General features: G+C 33.2%; 2 protein-coding genes across 3 annotated transcripts; one reads left to right on the top strand and one right to left on the bottom strand.

The window, feature by feature from the left end:
* Positions 1-3,386: 3,386 nt before the first annotated feature.
* On the top strand, positions 3,387-4,469 carry LOC124938838 (transcription factor MYB1-like). The gene is made up of 2 exons (XM_047479360.1): positions 3,387-3,539; positions 3,616-4,469. Exons 1-2 carry the CDS (start codon positions 3,401-3,403, stop codon positions 4,302-4,304), a joined length of 828 nt encoding a protein of 275 aa, XP_047335316.1. The 5' UTR covers positions 3,387-3,400; the 3' UTR covers positions 4,305-4,469.
* A 2,463-nt stretch (positions 4,470-6,932) lies between these two features.
* LOC124938003 lies at positions 6,933-16,693 on the bottom strand. Of its 2 annotated transcripts, XM_047478355.1 has the most exons (19): positions 16,541-16,693; positions 15,599-15,776; positions 15,098-15,423; positions 14,589-14,777; positions 14,418-14,501; positions 13,975-14,034; positions 13,664-13,708; positions 12,676-12,875; positions 11,649-12,260; positions 11,407-11,533; positions 11,095-11,292; positions 10,870-10,959; positions 9,928-9,990; positions 9,758-9,832; positions 9,592-9,642; positions 9,380-9,457; positions 8,217-8,351; positions 7,405-7,578; positions 6,933-7,234 (listed from the first exon to the last, which is right to left on the bottom strand). In XM_047478355.1, the coding sequence occupies exons 3-19, from the start codon at positions 15,404-15,406 to the stop codon at positions 7,166-7,168; spliced, it is 2,559 nt and encodes an 852-aa protein (XP_047334311.1). In that variant the 5' UTR covers positions 15,407-15,423; positions 15,599-15,776; positions 16,541-16,693; the 3' UTR covers positions 6,933-7,165. The 2 variants fall into 2 exon arrangements, with proteins under 2 accessions (XP_047334311.1, XP_047334312.1); XM_047478356.1 differs by lacking the exon at positions 15,599-15,776 and having other exon boundaries at positions 16,541-16,647.
* Between the last annotated feature and the right edge of the window lie 3,421 nt (positions 16,694-20,114).

Below are 20,114 nucleotides of genomic sequence, written 5' to 3'. Positions count from 1 at the left end.
ATATCTATTATTATTATTAGGGAGATTGATTAAATAAGCTGACAAAACAAAATTAAAATCTTATATTTTCTAACTATAGACATTTTTGTAGAATGTAAATCTTTATAGGTTATAAACTATTAATGTTGTAAATTTGTTGTATTATCATTTTATAGGTTTGACATGTTTGCTATTATTATTTTTTAGTTTGAAAATTGACATATACACTACATCAATTTCCACTTAAAATTTTTTAACTTAAAAGCCTTCCTATATTAATAAAATAAATAAATAGGCCAAATTATTATTATATATATATTTTAAAATTATAATCATGACTCTTTCAATTTAAATAAAAGAAATTTTAAATGAGAAATCAGTTTTTTTTATCCCATATGATGATTTTATCTTCTTCATTCTAAAAGGGGCCGGTGTTTATGAATACTAGGTACATGTTAGGCCCAATAAGGTTTTTGAGCGTGTAGGTGAGTGGGTCCAGTTTTGTATCCGATTCCTTATTTTGTTTGATATATATATATATGAAACAATTTAATAATGGGGAATTTTATAATTGAAGTATATATTTTAATATATTAAAAGAATAATAGGGGTTCACAAGTTGTAAATTTGGAGTTTATTTGAAAGGGTAAGAATTTAATTTAAAATTTAATAGTTATATATTATTATTATTATTTATATATATAATTAAATATTTTATATCTAATTAATTTAAAAAATATATATTTAAATATAAAATTAATAATAAGTAAATAATACTATTTAAAAAATGAGAAATGATTAGGTTTGAGAATTTGGTAAAGAATGACGTGGCATAATCTTATTCGCTGAAAAAATTAAATAATTTTTTTTTTCTCTCTTTCCTCCCACTTTTACATTTTACAACCAATGAAGTCTCTTACCAAATTCCCTCACTAAATTCCATCTCTCTATCACTCCTCTTAAAAAATTATATTTACAAAATTAATTATATTAATTAATTTATTTGAATAAATAATACCGTTATTTTTTAAATTTTAAATATAAATTTATTTTTTTAAAAGTAAAATCGTAAAATTAAAATTATTTATAAATTTTACGTAAAATTATAAAATTTTATTATCATAAATTTAAAATAATTTACCTATTTAAGAGTTTACTTAAATTTAAACTCGTTAACTTTATATAAATTTAAAATCTTAAAATTTTTAAAAATTAATTCAAAATTTTAATATTTTATTTAATTAATATCTGACTAAATCTAATTTAGAAGGTCTTCCATAATATTTTATTTATTGGCCCAGTGGAGGCCCAGTGGAGTGAGAGAGTGCCGAGCCCATCAAAGGCCATCTATGGGCCACAACTTAATTACTGGGTTGCAAGGGTTCGTTATATTTAAAGAAATTAAGTTAATTTGGTTTATTAAGTGTGTAAATAAATAAAATTTGAACTTTATTTCATTCAAAAAAAGAATAAGGGAGTTACAATAAAAGTTAGGTGTATCCAATGGTTTTTAGTTTAATTTTAAAGAGTAAAATAAGAGTGTGCGTAAGAATGACAATTTGAAACCGTTCAACGGTAACCGAATCGAATTGTTCTGTTTGAAGCAGTTTTTTTCGAAATTAAACGGGATAAGACGGGAATGATATTTGTGTCCTCCGCCCGATCCGTCCCGTCCTGATTTAAGCTTGATTCACAATTAAATATATAAAATCATTAATATATTATTTATTTATTATATTTTATAAAGGTTGTAAGTTTATTTCTTTATAATAATATAAAATTTTAATTTATTATAATATATATTATATTAAAAAAATCGTTTATATAATTTTTTTTTTTAAATATTTTTATAAACGGTGCTCCACGGGGATTTCTCGAAACCGAACGGGGCGAAAATGATATTAAAAAAATCTCTGAAATAAAAACGGGACGGAAATGATAAATGCATTTCTCGCACCGAACTGCCCCATTACCATCCCTAAGTGTGCGTTGGTGGTTAAATGAGTCAATGAATTTGCCTAAATCACTTTGACATTAAAAAATCATCCATATGAAGCTAATATGAAGCTAATTGGTACAAATCAAGTTTGACGAGACTCAATGTCATTTTTTTTAGGAAGGTATTAATAGAATGGGTGTATCGCAAAACACATTCATCGTAAGCTAAGGCCCTTATAGCTCGCTGGTTTAAGGTTACGGGGACATATTATGTTGCTATGTATATGGTGTGTTTTAAGGCTTTGTTAAGAAACAATCTTAATCATAATTAAGAAAATAGTAGTGTAATTATTTGGAGGTTTGAATTAATTAATTAATTAAAATGTGAGAAGAAGTTTATATGTTTGTAAGTTCCCAAATTGATGTTTCTTCTTGTCATTATCTGTATCGATCCTCATTGGAATGGAATAAATAATTACAGATTGGATCTAAGCAGTTATGTTTGGATCAGTAAATTAATCTTTGGCATCGATATCAGTACTAACACTTGCTTTTTTTGTAATTTTTACTATTAAAAAAAGTTACTGCTGAGAACCATGCACGTTCCTATATTTTCTTTGGTTTATTAACTCTAATTAACTTTCTTAACCAGTTCCCATTATGTCTTTTTATTTAAATGTTAAGAGAAAATTGAACTATTTAATAATTACAATATTTAAGTATCTTAATTAATTGGCAGTGTTATAAAAATAGACAAATAATCAGATATATACACACTGTTAATTGATGATATTCATGTAACAACAAACTTTCATAAATGTATCAGTGAGAACGTTAGTTGAAGAATGTAAGGAAAGAATAGATATTATTTTTATTATTATAGGTTTAATTAAAGATACCCAATCCCACCAGACCATTTCATAGTCTGATGAAGTAAGGGACCACAGCGCACACTCAAATTATCACCTGGTTCCAATTTTTTTTTTTTTTTCTAAAACGCTGAGTTACACTTCATTTGTTTTTGTTGAGTGCGATTAATCCCCGCGGGTTAAGCACATTACCCGCAAACACACTTAACTAGGCAAACAAATCTTGACACGAATTCTCGAGGACCAGACTAGGAAGAAAAGTTTTGATTCCAATGTTATAATGTGTGATCCCAATTCCTGAACTCATTGGGAACATTTATTTATTTATTTATTTTAGTATAGGTTAAATAAAACAATTAACGCTTAATCGTTTCAACTTATCCTTCTTATTTATTCAAATTATTTCTTCAACAAACCAAAAAAAAAGTGCTTAATTGTTTTACTTTCTAGGCCGAACTAACTATCTATCCAAATATTAGTTGGAGAATTATATTTAAGTAATCTCTTGAGCTGCATGTGTGTGAGAGAGAGATAGAACTGCCTATAAAAATAGGATTTCTAAAATCCAAATCCAAATAATAAGGTGGAAAGGGAGAGAGAGAAAGAAAAAGGGGATGGGGAGAAGAAGTTCTTGTTGTGGAAAGGAGGAAGGGTTGAACAGAGGAGCATGGACAGCCGGAGAAGATAAGAGTCTAACCGATTATATTAATGCCCATGGAGAAGGAAAGTGGCGCAGCCTTCCAAAGAGAGCTGGTAATTATCATTCATAATAATAATAATAATAATAATTCAGATGATCAAGATGATGATGATGATATAATTATTACAGGGCTTAAGAGATGCGGAAAGAGTTGTCGTCTAAGATGGTTAAACTATCTTCGACCCGACATAAAAAGAGGCAACATTTCTCATGATGAAGAAGACCTTATCCTTAGGCTTCACAACCTACTAGGCAACAGATGGTCTTTGATAGCCGGAAGGCTTCCTGGCAGAACAGACAATGAAATTAAAAACTATTGGAACACCAACATGTGCAAGAAACTACACACCCGACCACCACCCCGTCGCCACACCACCACCACCATCACCAACAACAACACTACTAAGACTACTACTGCTATCCTCCTCCCACCACCACACGCAATCAAAACCAAGCCCATGAGGCTATCAGCTTCAAACACTAAGCCATTCATCATCACTACTAGCACAACCAATAATAATAATAACAATCCATGCTCATCAATCAATATGCCTTCTTCTTCTTCATCATCACCAGACAATAATAATAATAATAATAATAATAAATTTGTTGATTTTGGGTTTCCAACCACAACCACCACCACCGGTGATTTTGACCAGCAGCTGCTGCTTAATGAAAACTTTAATATTGATGATTATGGGGGTGTCCTTTTCCCGGAGAATTACAGCTGGATGTTAGGAGGTACTAATGGAGGACTGGGTTTCAGTCATTTTCCGGAGGAGAGTACTGCAGTACTGGAGGACTGGGTTCTAGAGTGACGGCCGATCGAAGAAGATAATTAAATTCTAAGTTGTTTATTGCATCACATGGGTTTCAATTAATTAATTATAAGTAGTTGTTAAGATCTATCTAATGCATGTAAGTCTTCTAATTAATTGACTAAGGTCACTCAGTCCTTCCTATTCTGTTCATTTCAATAAACTATTGTCTTTTCTTTCATCTATTCTATACAGTGTATTTCCTTTTTAAATTAAGTTTATTCAAATAAAACTCTATTTTTACACAACCAACAAGATTATTCAAATAAATAAATTTGATTTAATGTTCACTAAACGTTACTCTTGTTAGTTAGCTTATGTAGTAGAGAGACTTTGCTGCAAGTTAACTCATTAAGCTAATTGTTTCAACAAATTATTCTCCTAATTTAGAATTGGAGTCGAGGCTAGGTACAGAGAAAGTGTGTAATAAATTATTTCAGTTTTGGTTTACTTTCTTTGACAGATGGAATTTTTTTATGTTGAAATTGTTGAGCTGAAAATTAGTTGGAAAAGAGTGGAACTGAAGAAGTACCCAATTTGACCCTTAACAAGGAGATGGAAAAACGGGTTGAATCTGACTTTCATCCAGAAAACTGAGGGTGACAAGGCATGCTCTGCGGGTTCCCTCTGGGGTATCTATACACTTGAGAGACCACTTCTTGAAATTTGTGGGTCAGCTTTCGTTTTCTGGCCGAGTTCACAACCTTGACTTTGTTTTAGTATAATTCTTCTAACCTGATATCCCTTATTGTCTTCGGACTTGATTACTTTAGCTTCCTTAGTATTGCCCGCATCTAATCAGAGGTATTAGGTGGTCGTTTGTGAATGACAAGAAGGTTCTGTTCTGGGTTGCCGTCTGGCGATGTAGGTGAACATCTCGCAATTGTATCCCAACAAGACCAGTTATCCAGCATACCCCTATTACATAGAGGAGAATCTCTCTTTCTGATTCAATTCCATTTCTAGGATATAGAAAATAGTGAAGTTATTTTTTAGTAGCTAGTGTGATGGGACAATTGATGGAGATTTAGTTTGGAGTTTTTCTTTCTTGACAGTAGGTCTTTATAGTCACCAAAGAGATGACTAATCAAGTGACTGAAGACCAAGAAAAGATCCCCAGAAAAATATTGAAGTTGTTCCTGCCGCGATGTTCATAACTCAAGTAAATAAATAAGCTTAGACACCCGCACCAGAACTTTTTAGCAATTTTCGGCCTATTAGCTTGTGTCCAATGTTGTATAAATCATCACCAAGGTTGTCGCTAGCGCGCCCCCAGAAAGGGGTGTGAGCACTTTACTCGCTAGAGAATGAGATTCGTCTTTTTTCGGAGTAAGGATTGGAGTGAGAATTTTACCAAATAGGGGAAGATTTCACCTCAATGGTGTTAAATTGAGAGAATGTATATATATATATATAAAAAGTAAATAAGAGACTGTATCTAAGAGTCTAAATGGAGTTTGATTCTGACTTCTCTTCCTATAAATAATAATAAAAGATAAAAAAATAAAAACTTAATTAATTAGTCACATAAATGCGTGAGTAAGTAAATAGTTGTGTAAAGAAAATTAGGTTATTAATGAAAGTTGGCAATAATTAAGGGAAATGGTCAAAGATGGATAGTTAAGTGAGTGTTTAACGGAGATAATAACGTTGTTAGCACGTCATCAGTAATTACAGGCCCATGATTGTCTGATAATGACATTTTTGTATCCTAGCACCATCCTCAGGCTTCATTCTTCTCTCTCTCTCTCTTCACAAGGAGAGATGATAGGGGAGGCAGACTTACTTAGTAAATTAAGCTGACTCAAATTTGAGCCTCTTGAAATAGATGGCCCATTGTGATAGTTGAGTGGACCTCCAATTGCCGATGAACCATGCAAAACGTACACTTTCAAATTTTGGATTTGAAGAAGAAGTCCATACATGAGAGCCTGCACTGCATGCTGTTGATTTGCAGTGAACAAGAGATGAAGAAGACTGGAGGAAAGACCTAGCTGGTGCTGGTAGAACTAGCAATTATATTTGTATTCATTAGCTTATATTATACATTTTGATTGCGAAACAATTGGGTGAGGGAATTTGAAAGAGAGAATGGGTGAGAGAATAACACTATCAACTTATATTTTTAATTTTTGGAAGCTATAACGACCCCATATTCATGGCCCAGGAATCGCACCCAAGACTCTATTGACATTCCTACCTACTAGTTACTAATATATGTCATTCTACCCTACAAGATTTGTTCTTTTAATGTAAAAGTTTATTACCTTGGTAGGCAGGATTCGAATCTGCTAGTCAAGGAGAAAGTATAAGCACAAAATGCAAGGGCTTTCAAACTTACCAGAAGATGAAGGTTCACCAAGCATGTAATCTTTGACATCAGGATTGAAGTTTGCAACCCCTGCTTGTTGCTTCTCTCATTTCAACTTTTCACTGACCTGATGATATTACAAAGGTAAGAGATGAGGATGATGATTAGGTTTACTCACTGACACTAAAACATCTCCACCACCTTTGATGTTGCTCTTCATTCTTCATCTCGAAATTGGGACTTTAAGGCAACCTCGTATTTTACTATTACAGACAATTATTTGAACACAAAATAAATAAAGAAAGAAACAGAAGTTTAACACAACCCATTTAAAGAACTGTTCCTTCATTTCATTTATGCAATCATATTCTACAAGTATCATACATACATTTTGCCCTATACCTAGCCCCTTAACTCACTTCAGCCACAGAGAGTCAAAATCATTTTAAATATGGATATGTGTCCGTGTAGGAGATAAAACGTTACAAGGCTTGCTTTCACAGAGAAAAGCACCCAAAAAGAAAATATCTGGTCACCTCGCATGAAAACTCTATTCCTTCTGAATAAATGAGAGTACAGAATCCGTATGTACAGAGAACAACTGAGTGTCCACTAAAAGCTGCAACACAGAATAAGAAGGCATAAGAATCAACACTTTTTTATTCTCATTATGCATTTAGAATGACAACTAATGGCAGTTTGCATACAATTAATTAGAGAGAAGGTCATATGATTATATCCTAAAACCTGAAAGAAACCACCATAATCATGATAGAAGATGGAGCATACCCTCATAAAAGGCCGGTCCTTGTAGGAGAATGACTCAATAAAACTCTCCTTTAATAGTAAGGAAACTTTATCATCATTGGATTGAACATTTGTAATAGTATGGGAACGTAGATTTGAGCAAAGGTTGTCTAAATAAGTCCTCAGCACTCCCAGGAAACCCTTGGCAGCTTCGACCTAGGAGCAATGAAAAAAATATATGAAATTTTAGCCAATAGATTAAATCTCTATTACTTAGTCTTTTAATATTCTGCAGATTAAACTATTCAAAGTTGAGAAGTGCAAATATGACAGGTAAACTTCTACTAAAGCCCCCACCACAAGATTGACTCATGTCATCCCCCCTTATCTATCAAATTTAGAAAACCATCTTAGCCACAGCATTTATGGTAACCCAAAAACAGCACACTGATTAAAATAATCTTTTTATGAGAAAAGAAGTTAATGACATTTAATTTTAAAGTCAATAAAATCAATAATATAGATTAGTTGAAGAATATGTTGCAACAACTAATTCAATTGAGGAGGATGAGTGGGGAAGAGGATCCCTGGTGATTCATACTGCAACATCATTTACCACAGTCAATCACTCTGTCACCCAAAATAATCAAATGACTGGTTATTTTACAAGCGTTTTATTGTAAATTCTAGAAACCTGTGGAAAGAATATGGGTAAGGCTACATAGAGAGAGCGAGTGCACTCATTATGAGCTTTAGCTGGAGGATAGCGGTACATTTTCCATCGACAAAGGCAACTAATTTCAGCCTGGGGGTGGAGGAACAAAAAAAAAATTAACCAGGTAAAGATAACAGACCTGCACATCAGTGCATCCATGAATAGGCCTTTTTTTACCCAAGAAGCTTTCTCCCACGAGCTTTGCATGGTAAGGGCTCAAGGATGAATACAACTCCTTTTGGTAGGGAAGATTCGGTATAGCTGATGACTTCACCTGGTGCAGCATAAAGTAAAAACTCAGAGATTGACTAAAGTTAATGCACTGTGTAAGCAAAGATCAATTGTCTTAAGCTCAGTTTCTGCATGTTATATATTCAAATCCAGCTTTACATAACAGGAATAAGCAAATATAAATCCTACTCATCAAACTGAATGGATATACTTGTTCAACCTACCAGTTGGTTGAAGTTACAGTCAATTATACAGCTCAAAACAAAAAAAAACATAATATTTAGTCATCCATCCAATCTTGTTATACTATGAGCGAAGATTATATAGTTGGAATAAACTGCAATCTTGTTACAGCCAATCTTTCATGCACATTAGGCCTCTATTTTGGTTCCCAGAAATTATTAAACTGCATCATTCGAGTACTTTCAATTCCTTTAGACATAAATTAGGTAAAATGTTCTTTAACTTAAAAATTAGGTTAATAGTTCCTTCCATTTGTGTTTTGGAAGGTGGGTTAAATTATGCTTCTAGATAAATTCCAAAATGTACACAACACCAGATGTAAGGAAACAAAGGATTGTTTCTGAGGGAAGCAAGGAAACATCAATGAACAAAAAGCACATTTGATGCAGCAATGACAGGAACTAAATGTTGCAAGTGCTACAAATAAAGGTGCTGGAGATCCCTCCATGAAACTTTTTATTTCTTTTAGCTGGGCAAGTAGTTGATATAGCAGTGCTGAGTAAGGGCTCATTTGAAAAGTATGATTTATCTTTTTTTGTTTTGTTTATTATCTCAATTCCAATGAATAATTGTAAGAGATTTTTTCCGTTTGGTAAAAGAAATGTTGCTAACTCTTATTGGCTTGGCTTGATTATGATTCCAACTTTTTATAAACAAACATTTCTTTATTTTTTTAAGTTTAGGAGTACTTGTCAAAATTGTGTTAATTGGATAATCACCAGGTCTACTTCTCCATTTGGAAAGCAAATGAGAGGACCAAAATATAGAAGTGGTAAAGAACTATCCTAATTTATTTGAGAATTAGGGCATAATTAGTTTGAAGTATACCTGGTTCTTGTTTGCATCAACAAGAATAACATTTGTCAGCTTGGACTGCACCTCCATGGTTTTGTTCTTTACACCAACCTACAATATTTCCAACTAGATAAGAGGACCATCACAGGAACCAGGGAAAATAAGCACGAGGACAGAAAAGCTTAGAGACCCTCCGATGCAAGGAATCACAGAGCCTTCTCTTCAATTGAAACAAAAAAACTTACAATGTATGGGACAGGAGCATCCAAGAAGTCCAGTATGTCATCAGGCAGAACCTAGATTTAATACATTGCAAATGACATTATACACCAGAGAAACAATATAGCCATGGATTTAATTAGAAGAATTGATTTTTCATACTGTTGTAAATATGTTAATTTCAAAAATTACCGGCATCAACAAGCTCTGCCAACGGTAGGGGCGGATCAATGGGATCACAGACAAAACTGAGGCAGACAATAATCCCTGCATAGTGAAACATTTAATTCAAAAACTCAAACCATGGAAGGAGTCAGTATCTAGATTATGATATATATATATATTATAGATAAAACACATACCAAATTGGAACAAATAACCAAAATCTGCTTCTCCAATAGAGCCCCAGCAAAAAATGTCAAAACCTGAAATTTTACAAGAAATAATTAGATTGCCAACTGATGACAAAACTAAACTATTTAAGTCATTCAAGCACATGTCGCCCTTAGTTCTACTACCCACAACATATACCAAGTAAAATTTTAGACTAAAACAGAAGGATGTTTCCAAATTTATAGGTGAACACTTAAGAATTAGCAGTGCCAAAAGTTATGAATCAACAGTCAAGGGAAACACTGGAGTTCATGCATCTTTCTTGGTGTGATATATCCCGATTTAGTTAGGAAACCTTATGCCATGCTCCAGTTTGGAAACAGGATCCGCCCATTGAACATTAACTTTAAACACAAGATACAAGTATTAGAAGTTCAATACTTGAGGATATGCACGGCTGACAATGGGTAAGACTTTCCTTATACTTGTGACAATTGAGTCACTTATTTGAGCCTGTACAAAAGTAGATCCTTAAGTTTTTTTTGCTTCTAATTTAACATAAAGCACTCACAATTGTAGTTAGAAAGTCATCTTCCATTATAAGCTATGGAAAAGCGTCCCTCTTATCATGTGGTGGTGGACAATCTGGAAGGAGCCCAAAAGAAGGACATTACAAGGAAAAGGTATTGGAAAGAGAGGATAAAGGACTTCTTCCTTCACACGTTCACTTCCATCAAGAAAAGGGGAATTTGCACAGGATGGGACTTCTTTGACATGATAAGAATTTAATTTATGTTTTCTGTTCGGCTTTTTTACAGTCCTCCAAGGCCAATCAATCATAGTAGTTATTGATATGTAGGATATTTGGAACATTTCAGCACAGTAGAATATTCATCCCTGTTCTCATTACGTATAAACCTATTGCAAAATAAAAGCTTGCCTAGGAGTTTGAAAATGGAATACCAACATACATGCTCTAGACGTAAGGAGCCGCATAAGCATGCAACTGCCCATACAGACAAAGCAGTCGCCTCTTCCTCTGCCAGAAGTGTACTGTGTGCCTGTTATACAGAATAAAAATAAAAAGGTGCATTTATAATCTCTACCAGTATAATAATATACTTCACAAGATAATTTTAGCAGATGTTTAACTTATAGGAGAGGGTGGTTGGTACAGCTATTGAATAGAGACAAACCTCAACTAACTCTAAACTGGTTCTGCTAGTGCTAAGGCCAATTCTTGAGCCAGTAAAACGCATAGTTGTTTCATCAGGTCTATGATATTCCAATGGATGCAGGTGCTCTAATGGATGAAATCTAATTGTTGAGCCCCTGGAAGGACACTTTAGATGGTAGTACTCACAAATTATTTGCAAGGATCCTTGATTGTTAGCCTGTAATAATGCAGAAACATGTACTTAATAATAACCAGGAACGAGAAACAGCACAGATGCTAGAGTGCCTTGGCATCAAAATTAACAAATATATGGAATTTTCTAGACAATGACCTTAGCCCATTTCAGGATATCACTGTAGTAAGAGGAATATCCTTGACCAGAAGAGGATGCCTCCTCTGTCTCTACATCATCAATGTCACTCCTAAAGATTCTATCTTCACAAGGGGAACCTTGGAAACTGCATCAAGGATAGTTTGTTGTAAAAATCCATCTAAAGTATCACGAACGATAGAAGGAATAGTTTTGATTGCATGTACAGAAAAATCTGAAGGTGACTTTAGATAATCATGTACCTTGAGCAAGATTCAAAACTGTCATACTGTTGATGCCTAAGAAGAGGCAACACGGCACTTGGAAGGCATCTTTCCAATGCTTGTTTGTTTGCCACAAAAAAATCGACACTAGCAATGCAAACATCAGAACTTTCAGACACCGGAGTCCCAGCTCCAGATTCTGTTTTGTCTGGAAATTTCTCAGTGCATTGTTCCGCATGGTTAACAGGAACATCACCGTTACATTGATGGTGTGTATTGCAACTCTCCTTGATCTCCACGACATCTTGATGGTGTGGATTGAAACTCTCATTAATCCCCTCTACAACTTGATGGTGAGGATTGCAATGCTCGATCTCCTCTAAAACTTGATGGTGTTGTTTGCAGCTCTCGTTAGTTTTATCTACAGCTTCATGGTGTGGATTACAACTCTCATTCTTGTCATTCTGAGTATGACCATTTGAGTTCAAATGAGAAACTACGGTTGTTTCATTAAGTTGCTTGTTTGCTCCATCTCCCATTTCTTTGTATAAGCCTCCTCCTGAAATTTCATGTTCACTCTGCTCCTCAGACTCCATGTGTAAAATGCCAATATTTTTTGTTAACCGCTCCAACCTTTCTTCAGCAAATAAGCTACAGCGAAATATGACCCATCAAACAGACAATGTCAAAATGAGGTATTAACAACATGGCTAAAATGTATTTTGGTGGCCCACCCAAATACACAACTTACAACAACAGCAAACGGGCATCTACTTTAGGAGATTTGGATTATGATTCCATCTTCAAAATTGTCACTGGGGGTGTAGGTTGAGTCTGTTTGAGTTATGGATTTAAATGGATTGGGTCGGGAATTGTACTTTTAGTCTATTTTAAAAGTTCAGCATGCAAAATGAGTTTCTTATCTTCTTTATTATAATAGCTGTAGCAGATCAAAAGTCAATAACATAACCAAAAATACTTCTAGATGTTAAAGTTTGCTAGAGTCTGACTCTAATATACACAGATTTATCTCCAGAACATATAGCTTATAATAGAGGACACGCACCTGTTTAACACGCCAAAATGTAGCTCAAAAAAAGGGAGCCTTGACAGAATACAGTAACATCGGTGTGTGGTCAGCACATAGCGGCTCAAAGTTGGACTAATATAGTGTACATCTGAAAGCATGGATATCAATGGAGATGGCTTTTGTACAATTTCTTCCACCAATACACAGCAACCATACAATGTTGAATCATCAGCAACCTAGTTAGATACATAATGTCAGACACAAAATTCCTAACTTGTGAGTTTAAGGAGTAAATTATCAAAATTTAAAGCAACAGACATAACACTGAGAAATATAACTAACAAGAACAAGGAATTCATTAGGTTTGGACAGAATTCTTTTTTACAAATTAGCAGCACATATAATCACTTAGCCTGGGGTAATAAATGACCTAAAAAGGTCTTAATCAATGAAGTTAAGAGTTTGTATGCCCAATAAGGAGGTATTTGCTACTTGATTCTGTTAGGAGGGTTAAGGGTTAGGGCTAGGGCTAATGCCCTATGGATGGAGCAGCTGTTAGTGGAAGTTACAAATAGAATAGTATAAATATATTAGTAGTGGTTATGAAAAAATTAGTTGAAAACACTTGTAGAATTTCTTTATCTCCCCATTGTATTCTCCCTATCATCAAAGGTTTTATCTTCCCCGTTGTATTCTCCCTAACATCTAGGATTCTATCTTCCCCCATTAGTTTTAAATTTTCTTCTCATCTCAAATTCTAATGTTCATCGTTTAATTCAAGGTACTATTCTACAATTGAGCTAGATTTTACTATCAATTCCTATTGCCAGTGTATCAGATTCTTATCCTTCCTGTAATATTTTAACATGGAAGCAATCTCGCAGTAAAATTGCTATAAAATGAACTGTCCTAAGTATAACACAAATTTATCAACCATGCAAAGAAGTCCCTGGTAAACTCATAGGGAGCAAAGCCCCACATAATGACATCAAATAAAATATGACAATAGGATGTTTCTTAGTACCTGCAACCTGAATACAAATGACTGGTCACTTTGTTTGAGATGTTCCTGCAACATATACCTCAAGTTAACTAAAGTGACCAACTATCAATCAAAGCCATGAAATAAAAATGTACGAAAATACTTTGTCACAATTAGGAGTAAAAAATTAAAAGTGGAAAACTTTCTCATGAAAAGGAAGAATTTGTATTGTTGTTACGAGAAACATAACTGGAAAAGAAATGTAACCCAATCCAAACAACATAAATAAAAATATAATATCAGCTATGCTCAATAAACCCAAAGATTTTTTTCTCGAAAAAAAAACAAAGAACCTGTCCAAGTAGTATTTCATTCAGCTCACTCATTGAAGGAGTTTTCTCCACAGCATGGACCTGAAATGCATGTAAAAAGCTTACACTGGCAAATCATGTTCAAGTCTAAAAAATGAGAAATGTTAAGAATGCACACATATCTGACAAAGTAAAATGAAAAACAGCAGAATGTTCAAATATTACAAGAGGCGGATAACAGATAACAGATAATTGAGTACTGTCAGTTGAAAGACCGAAACACAATGGACAACCAACATACTTTATCTTGGAGGACTTGTAAACATTGATAGATATAGTTTCCGAAGATAACTTAGATATACCTAGTTTGATTTGAAAGTTTAACCAATTACTAAAATAATTAAGTCTCTTACATTCCTAAAAATAACAACTTAGAGAAATAGCAATTTTGTGATAACATGTCAAATAGCGAAGAAGTTACAAACCTCCACTCCACCAGGTAAACAGAATGAAAGAAGATCCTTGTATTTAAGAGGCAACTGTTTCTCAGGAGGATATACAAATAAGACCTGTGAATAGACAACATGTATTATATCAGCCAGTCTGGGAACTTGTGCAAGTCAATAAGAGCATTAGTCACATTCAGAAATAATTACCTGGGGTTCAAGGTTTGGTCCCACGCGGGATTGACGCTGACTGGTCAGAGTACTTCTAAATTTTCCTGAACCTTCAGGCTTTCTTCCAAAGTACTGCTTTTGAAGAGCTTCAACATCACAACTAGGAGGAAGTCCTACCACTACCATGCTCTCAAAAATCCTTGATGGTTCTTTCAAAGCTTTATTGTCCTACAACCATCAATATAACACATATGATAATAAAGAAAAAAGGTGAATATAATGATTGTAAGAACGAGCTTTTGCATCCCATAATCTTTTCTGATCTATTTTTCACCATGCTTAGAAAGATATGTAATTTTAGCTCAGATAGAAACTACCAATCAAACTGTTTTCGTAGAAATTAATAAAAGGTTTGCATGATTGCAAGTAAAACATAAACAATGCTCTAAATACAGTGTAACCACATGCATGCATGGAAGGTAGAAAAAAGTACAAAGGAGAAACAGACATTGACATTCCAGTAATGGGACTGATACAAATGACCGTACCAGGTGTTGCAATTGAAATCTTGCCCATTGACGCTTTTGGCTGGTTAGATCCTCAGGATTGTAAGTGCCTCTTCTCACTTCTGGCTGCTGGGAGAAACCTTTTAGCACTTTATAAACTTGTTGCTGAAGTTTTTTAAGCGAACTAGAGCCATTCTCATCCTTTGGTGAATATATTCCAGATGGACGGGGTGAATGAACGTAAGTGGAAGCTGCAGTTGCCGCAGCAACTGCCTTTGCTACATCTTCCTTAGTCTGCATGAAGAATGAAGCACTCCAACTAGGGCTACCTGAATCATCATTCCTTTCCATAATTTGCACCACTTTACCTACAGAGAAGCATGTGTATATAAGCTTAAATTTAGACTGTCAATATACCCCAAGAGCTATCTAGATATAATGCAGCAAATTAGAATTGAATATAAAAGTATAAACAAAGAGTAAAGGAAGCAGAAACAATGACAGTCAATTTCTTTGCTTTTGGGCAGAGTCTGATAATCCCACCTTACAAGGGTGAAGATGTAATTGGTAGGTGAAATTAATTCAGCAAGGTGGAGTTGGAACTCTTCAGTTAAGGGGTCAGACTTCAGAGATTGAGCTCCAATAATTTGCCTCTTGAAGGTTCCGACCTAAGTGGCATAAAATTTGCTTCTATGCACAGTTATTTTAGCATCAGGTGAGACTGCATAAGAAACAAACAGTTAAGTTCCTCACAGAAATTTTTACATTGGGCAGGATTCTGAGCAACAAATCAGACACCAAGAGTAGTTCAGAAGCCATTACTGCCTCATTACAACATTGTTGTGGCAAAACTGAAGAACGTAAATAAGTGTTCTAAGATGGAAAAAAAAAAAGTAAAAGATATAATCAATTGAATAAATGGGAAAACAAAAACGGGTTACAAATGGGACTTAATCACTTCCAACCGATCAACCTTCTTGTAAAAGCTTGTAGCTCGTAAGATTCCATACAACCCACTAGCCAATACCAGTTCTATTTCCCCTTTCAATCTCTTCCACCAAATCAATTATAGTAACCATTGCAAACCCATAAAATTTGAAATAAAATACAAATTTTATCAGTCAGATGAGAAGTGTACAGGTCAACAGACAAACATAACAATAGGAAAGCTCAAACAAGACAGAAGAAATAGATTACAACTTTAAAGATCTTCCCTCAATTACTACAAATCAGTCACCTTACGTGATTATTGCACACTTGACAAAAGAGTGAATAAAACTTATATAATGATATAATTTACGTCGAAATCACCCCCATAGATAATAGTAAACAACATAAATACAGAGACTTTAATTAGTAAGTATATCAGGCAATAACAATTCGTTCATATGCAGCAGTCAGAAGTGATAAAACAAAGCCGGAAGGAAAGTTGATGCCATAAATACAATCAATACATGTAAGAATAATAAACGCGCAAGAACTCACCTTTCAGATAAGAATTAAACAAGCCATAAAGAGATGATGTAGACGGAATCGAATACAGATAGATGGATAAATAGGTTATATAGAAGTGTTCTTCAGGCCGCCTTGATGATCCAATTGAAGATGGAAGAAAACCCCTAAAAAGGCATATTAGAGAGAGAGAGAGGATGATATAAATTATTATTGTTATTATTGTCAACTTCGATTCAAAGTCTAAATATTAAGGCTTTGTTATAAGGCTTCGTTGAAAGTTATAAGCAAATAATTTGTTTTGTATTTACATTTTTTTATATTTTTGATAGATAAAATAATAAAAAGAAAATTAAAATTATTTAAAAACACACCCTAACAAGGCCTTCAATTTCTTTCTTCTTTGTTTTCTTAAAATAATTATATTTTGCATTATTATTGCTACTTACTAAATAATTGCAATGGAAATGGTCAAGCTTTTTAGACTTGACTTTATTTGGTTTTTATTTCCATCTTAAAATTAAAATGTGGTTTATATATATATATATATATATATATATATATATATATATATATATATATATATATATATATTTCATTAACACTATTTTCCTAAAAATATATAACGAGTTATAAATAATCTTATCAAGATCCTAAAAATAAAGGAAAAAAATCACATATTTTAACATTTGAATAATCTAGGTGGTGGTGGGTTATTTAAATAACATAAATTATTTAAAAAATTATAATTGGTGTTGATTTTGAGAAAATGAATTGTTTTTGATAAAAAAAAAAAGTAAAGTATTAATATAATAATATGATATATTATTGTTTTTAAAATAAAATATATTTTGAATATTAAATTGAATAGGTGATGAATAAGAGAAATAATATTTAATTATGATAACCCAATAATGCCCTAAATTATACTTTATGATTTAGAAAATGTTAACAACATCCAACCTTTTTCAATATTAAAAAAAATGGTTCACGAGGGACATATGTTAGATTCCTATCACTTTATGTTTGACATTAGTCAACAAATACCTTTACAGAAAATTCATTGTCCTAATACTTTAAATCTTAATCAACTAAATTGTGCTAATTTATTAACCAAACAGTCATAATTTTTAATGCTATAAGATTAATTTATTTTATAATTTGAAAAGATATATATTTTTAATTTAAAATTAATATAAAAAACATATATTTAATCAATATTATATGGTCAAATAAATTAATAAAAAAGTTATTTATATAAATAATTGATATGTAAAAAATTTATCAAAATTATATTAATTATATTAAATACATTATAAATTTAATTATTTTGTAACACTCTGGAAAATCTATAATCCATAGATTAGCACGTGTTGGATGACACGTGATAATACAGGAACCGGGGTGGCTCGAGGTTCGATGATTTCAACATTGGTTTGTGTCAGACATTTTTTTAAAATAAAATATTATTTTTAAAGATTTTTTACCGTACCTGATAATTAAAAATTAACTAGGTAAAAATAAATAATTTTATTCAAAATTTTAATAATCTAGGGATTTGTTGTAACCAAATGATGATTTGATTTGAAATCCGATTTAAATTAATCAAAAATGATTAATTTTAAAAAAAAATATTTATTTGAAAATAGAGTCGCCAATTGATTTTAGAAAAATAGTAAAATATACATGTACAAACGTACTTTATACCAGAGTTTTCATAAGGGGTTCGTTATTTAGTTACGCTCGGGAAAGGGCTTACGCGTTATGTCCTCCGCGCCATTGAAAACGGTTTTATTTTCTAAAAGTTTGGTTATTAAAAGATTTATTTATAATGTTTATTTCCTTTAATTAGTAGTCTAGAGTCCGAAACAATGATAAGTTTGGATTACGTAAATAATTGTACAAAGTTATTTAGAGGTGCATACTTGCGATTGAGTTAAAACAGATTGAGTAAAGGACCTAAAAATATCAGAAAAATGTGTTGGAATTTACAAATAAATTCTAAACGGAGCCTTAGTCAAAATATTTGTTTGAGAAATATCTCGAAAATATTTTGAAATCATTTTCTGACCTCTTAGGATTATTTGAAAATTGATAAGGGTTTCAAAATTACAAAAAAAAAATTGGGCTTTGAAAAGTGGAACCAAACAGACTTTATGACCGGAGTCCTAAGGGTCGGGTCTGTTTTTGTCGGTCGGGGACCAAAGAGACTCGGTCTAGACTGAGGAATCTCTCGATTAGGGTTCGGGATACTCGGTTGGAGGACTAGAGTCCCTAGGTTAGGGTGCCAAGGACTCTTGGTCCTAGGCTTAAATTACTAGTCTACGTGTAAAAGCCTATCGATCCTAGACTAGCCTAGGGCTAGGTTTCTCGGTCGAGGTGTAGAAATCTCTCGGTCCGAGGCTAGCTCTAGGACGAGATCCTCAATCTTGGTTTGGGAGGCTCAGTCCCAAGGTTGGACCTCTCGATCCTAAGACTTGGGAGTCTCGATCCCAAGTCAAATTTCTCGGTCCTAGCTCAAGAATACTGGTCCTAATGCTCGGTCTTAACTCAAGAACATCATTCATTTGTCTCGTTCCTAGGTTGATTTTCTCGGTCCTTAGTCTCGGTCCTACATAGAGATGACAATTTGAAACCGCCCAGCGAAAATCGAACTGAATTGCCCCATTTGGGACGGTTTTCCTCTGAAACCGAACGGAGATGGGGCAGGGATGGTATTTGTGTCCCCCGCCCCGACCCGCCCCGATTTTACCCCAATTCTGCCCCGAACATCATAAACATAATTAAATATATTAAATCACCAATATATTTATTTATTCACTATATTTTATAAGAATAGTAAGGTTATTTTTTTATAATAATATAAAATTTTAATATATTACATTAAAAAATTCGTTTATATGATAATTTTATTGTATAATTTTTATTTATTTTTTAAAAAAAAATAAATTATTAACAGTGCTCTGCAGGATTTCCTGAAACCGAAAAAACTCAAACGGGGCGGGGATGATATTAAAAAAATCCCTGAAATTAAAACAGTGCGAGGATGGTAAATGCATTCTCTGCCCCGAACCGCCCCATTGACATCCCTAGTCCTACATGACTCGGTCCAAGAACACCAAGTGTTCTTCATTTGGTTCAAAAGTTACAGGTTTGCAACTTTTGATATAGATCACGAAAACACAATCTGTAAGTTGTTGTTGACTCAACTAAATGTAAGGATCATAATCCTTAATCCTAAAACCGATCAATCGAGCTCTAAGACGATTGATTTTTCGATATTATTTATAGGAGAAAATTTGGGAACTTTCGAATTAGGCCATCTCATGGCCTAATTATTGTTTCAATAGTTGTCAAATGATGTTTATAATCAAACATGGCCAAAACAAGAACATCAATCAAGCTTTGTAACTTATTTCAAAATTGAAATTGAAACTTTTATTTTGAAAAATTTCAGTTTGATCAAACATGATCGGGATGTATGTTATATGATTGGAAATTCATCCATGTTAGGCAGCTATTTGAATCAAAATTTAAACTCAAAAGTTGAACAACACGAAATTCAAAACTTCCAAATTTCCAAATCAAATTTGGGTTTTTTATTGGG

The sequence above is a fragment of the Impatiens glandulifera genome, chromosome 5 (assembly GCF_907164915.1).
Source record: "Impatiens glandulifera chromosome 5, dImpGla2.1, whole genome shotgun sequence".
In the NCBI taxonomy this organism is placed as follows: Eukaryota; Viridiplantae; Streptophyta; class Magnoliopsida; order Ericales; family Balsaminaceae; genus Impatiens; species Impatiens glandulifera.
This window is presented reverse-complemented; position numbering and strand designations above follow the sequence as displayed.

Excerpts from the sequence above, each read along its gene's own strand:
- LOC124938003 (XM_047478355.1), bottom strand. The coding sequence starts at position 15,406 with ATGGAAAGGAATGATGATTCAGGTAGCCCTAGTTGGAGTGCTTCATTC. Across the intron at positions 7,579-8,216 it reads ATGGATGCACTGATGTGCAG|GTCGAAGCTGCCAAGGGTTT; the intron begins GTCTGTTATCTT and ends CATTGCTCCTAG. Across the intron at positions 7,235-7,404 it reads AGGACCGGCCTTTTATGAGG|CTTTTAGTGGACACTCAGTT; the intron begins GTATGCTCCATC and ends TCTGTGTTGCAG.
- LOC124938838 (XM_047479360.1), top strand. The coding sequence starts at position 3,401 with ATGGGGAGAAGAAGTTCTTGTTGTGGAAAGGAGGAAGGGTTGAACAGA. Across the intron at positions 3,540-3,615 it reads CAGCCTTCCAAAGAGAGCTG|GGCTTAAGAGATGCGGAAAG; the intron begins GTAATTATCATT and ends TAATTATTACAG.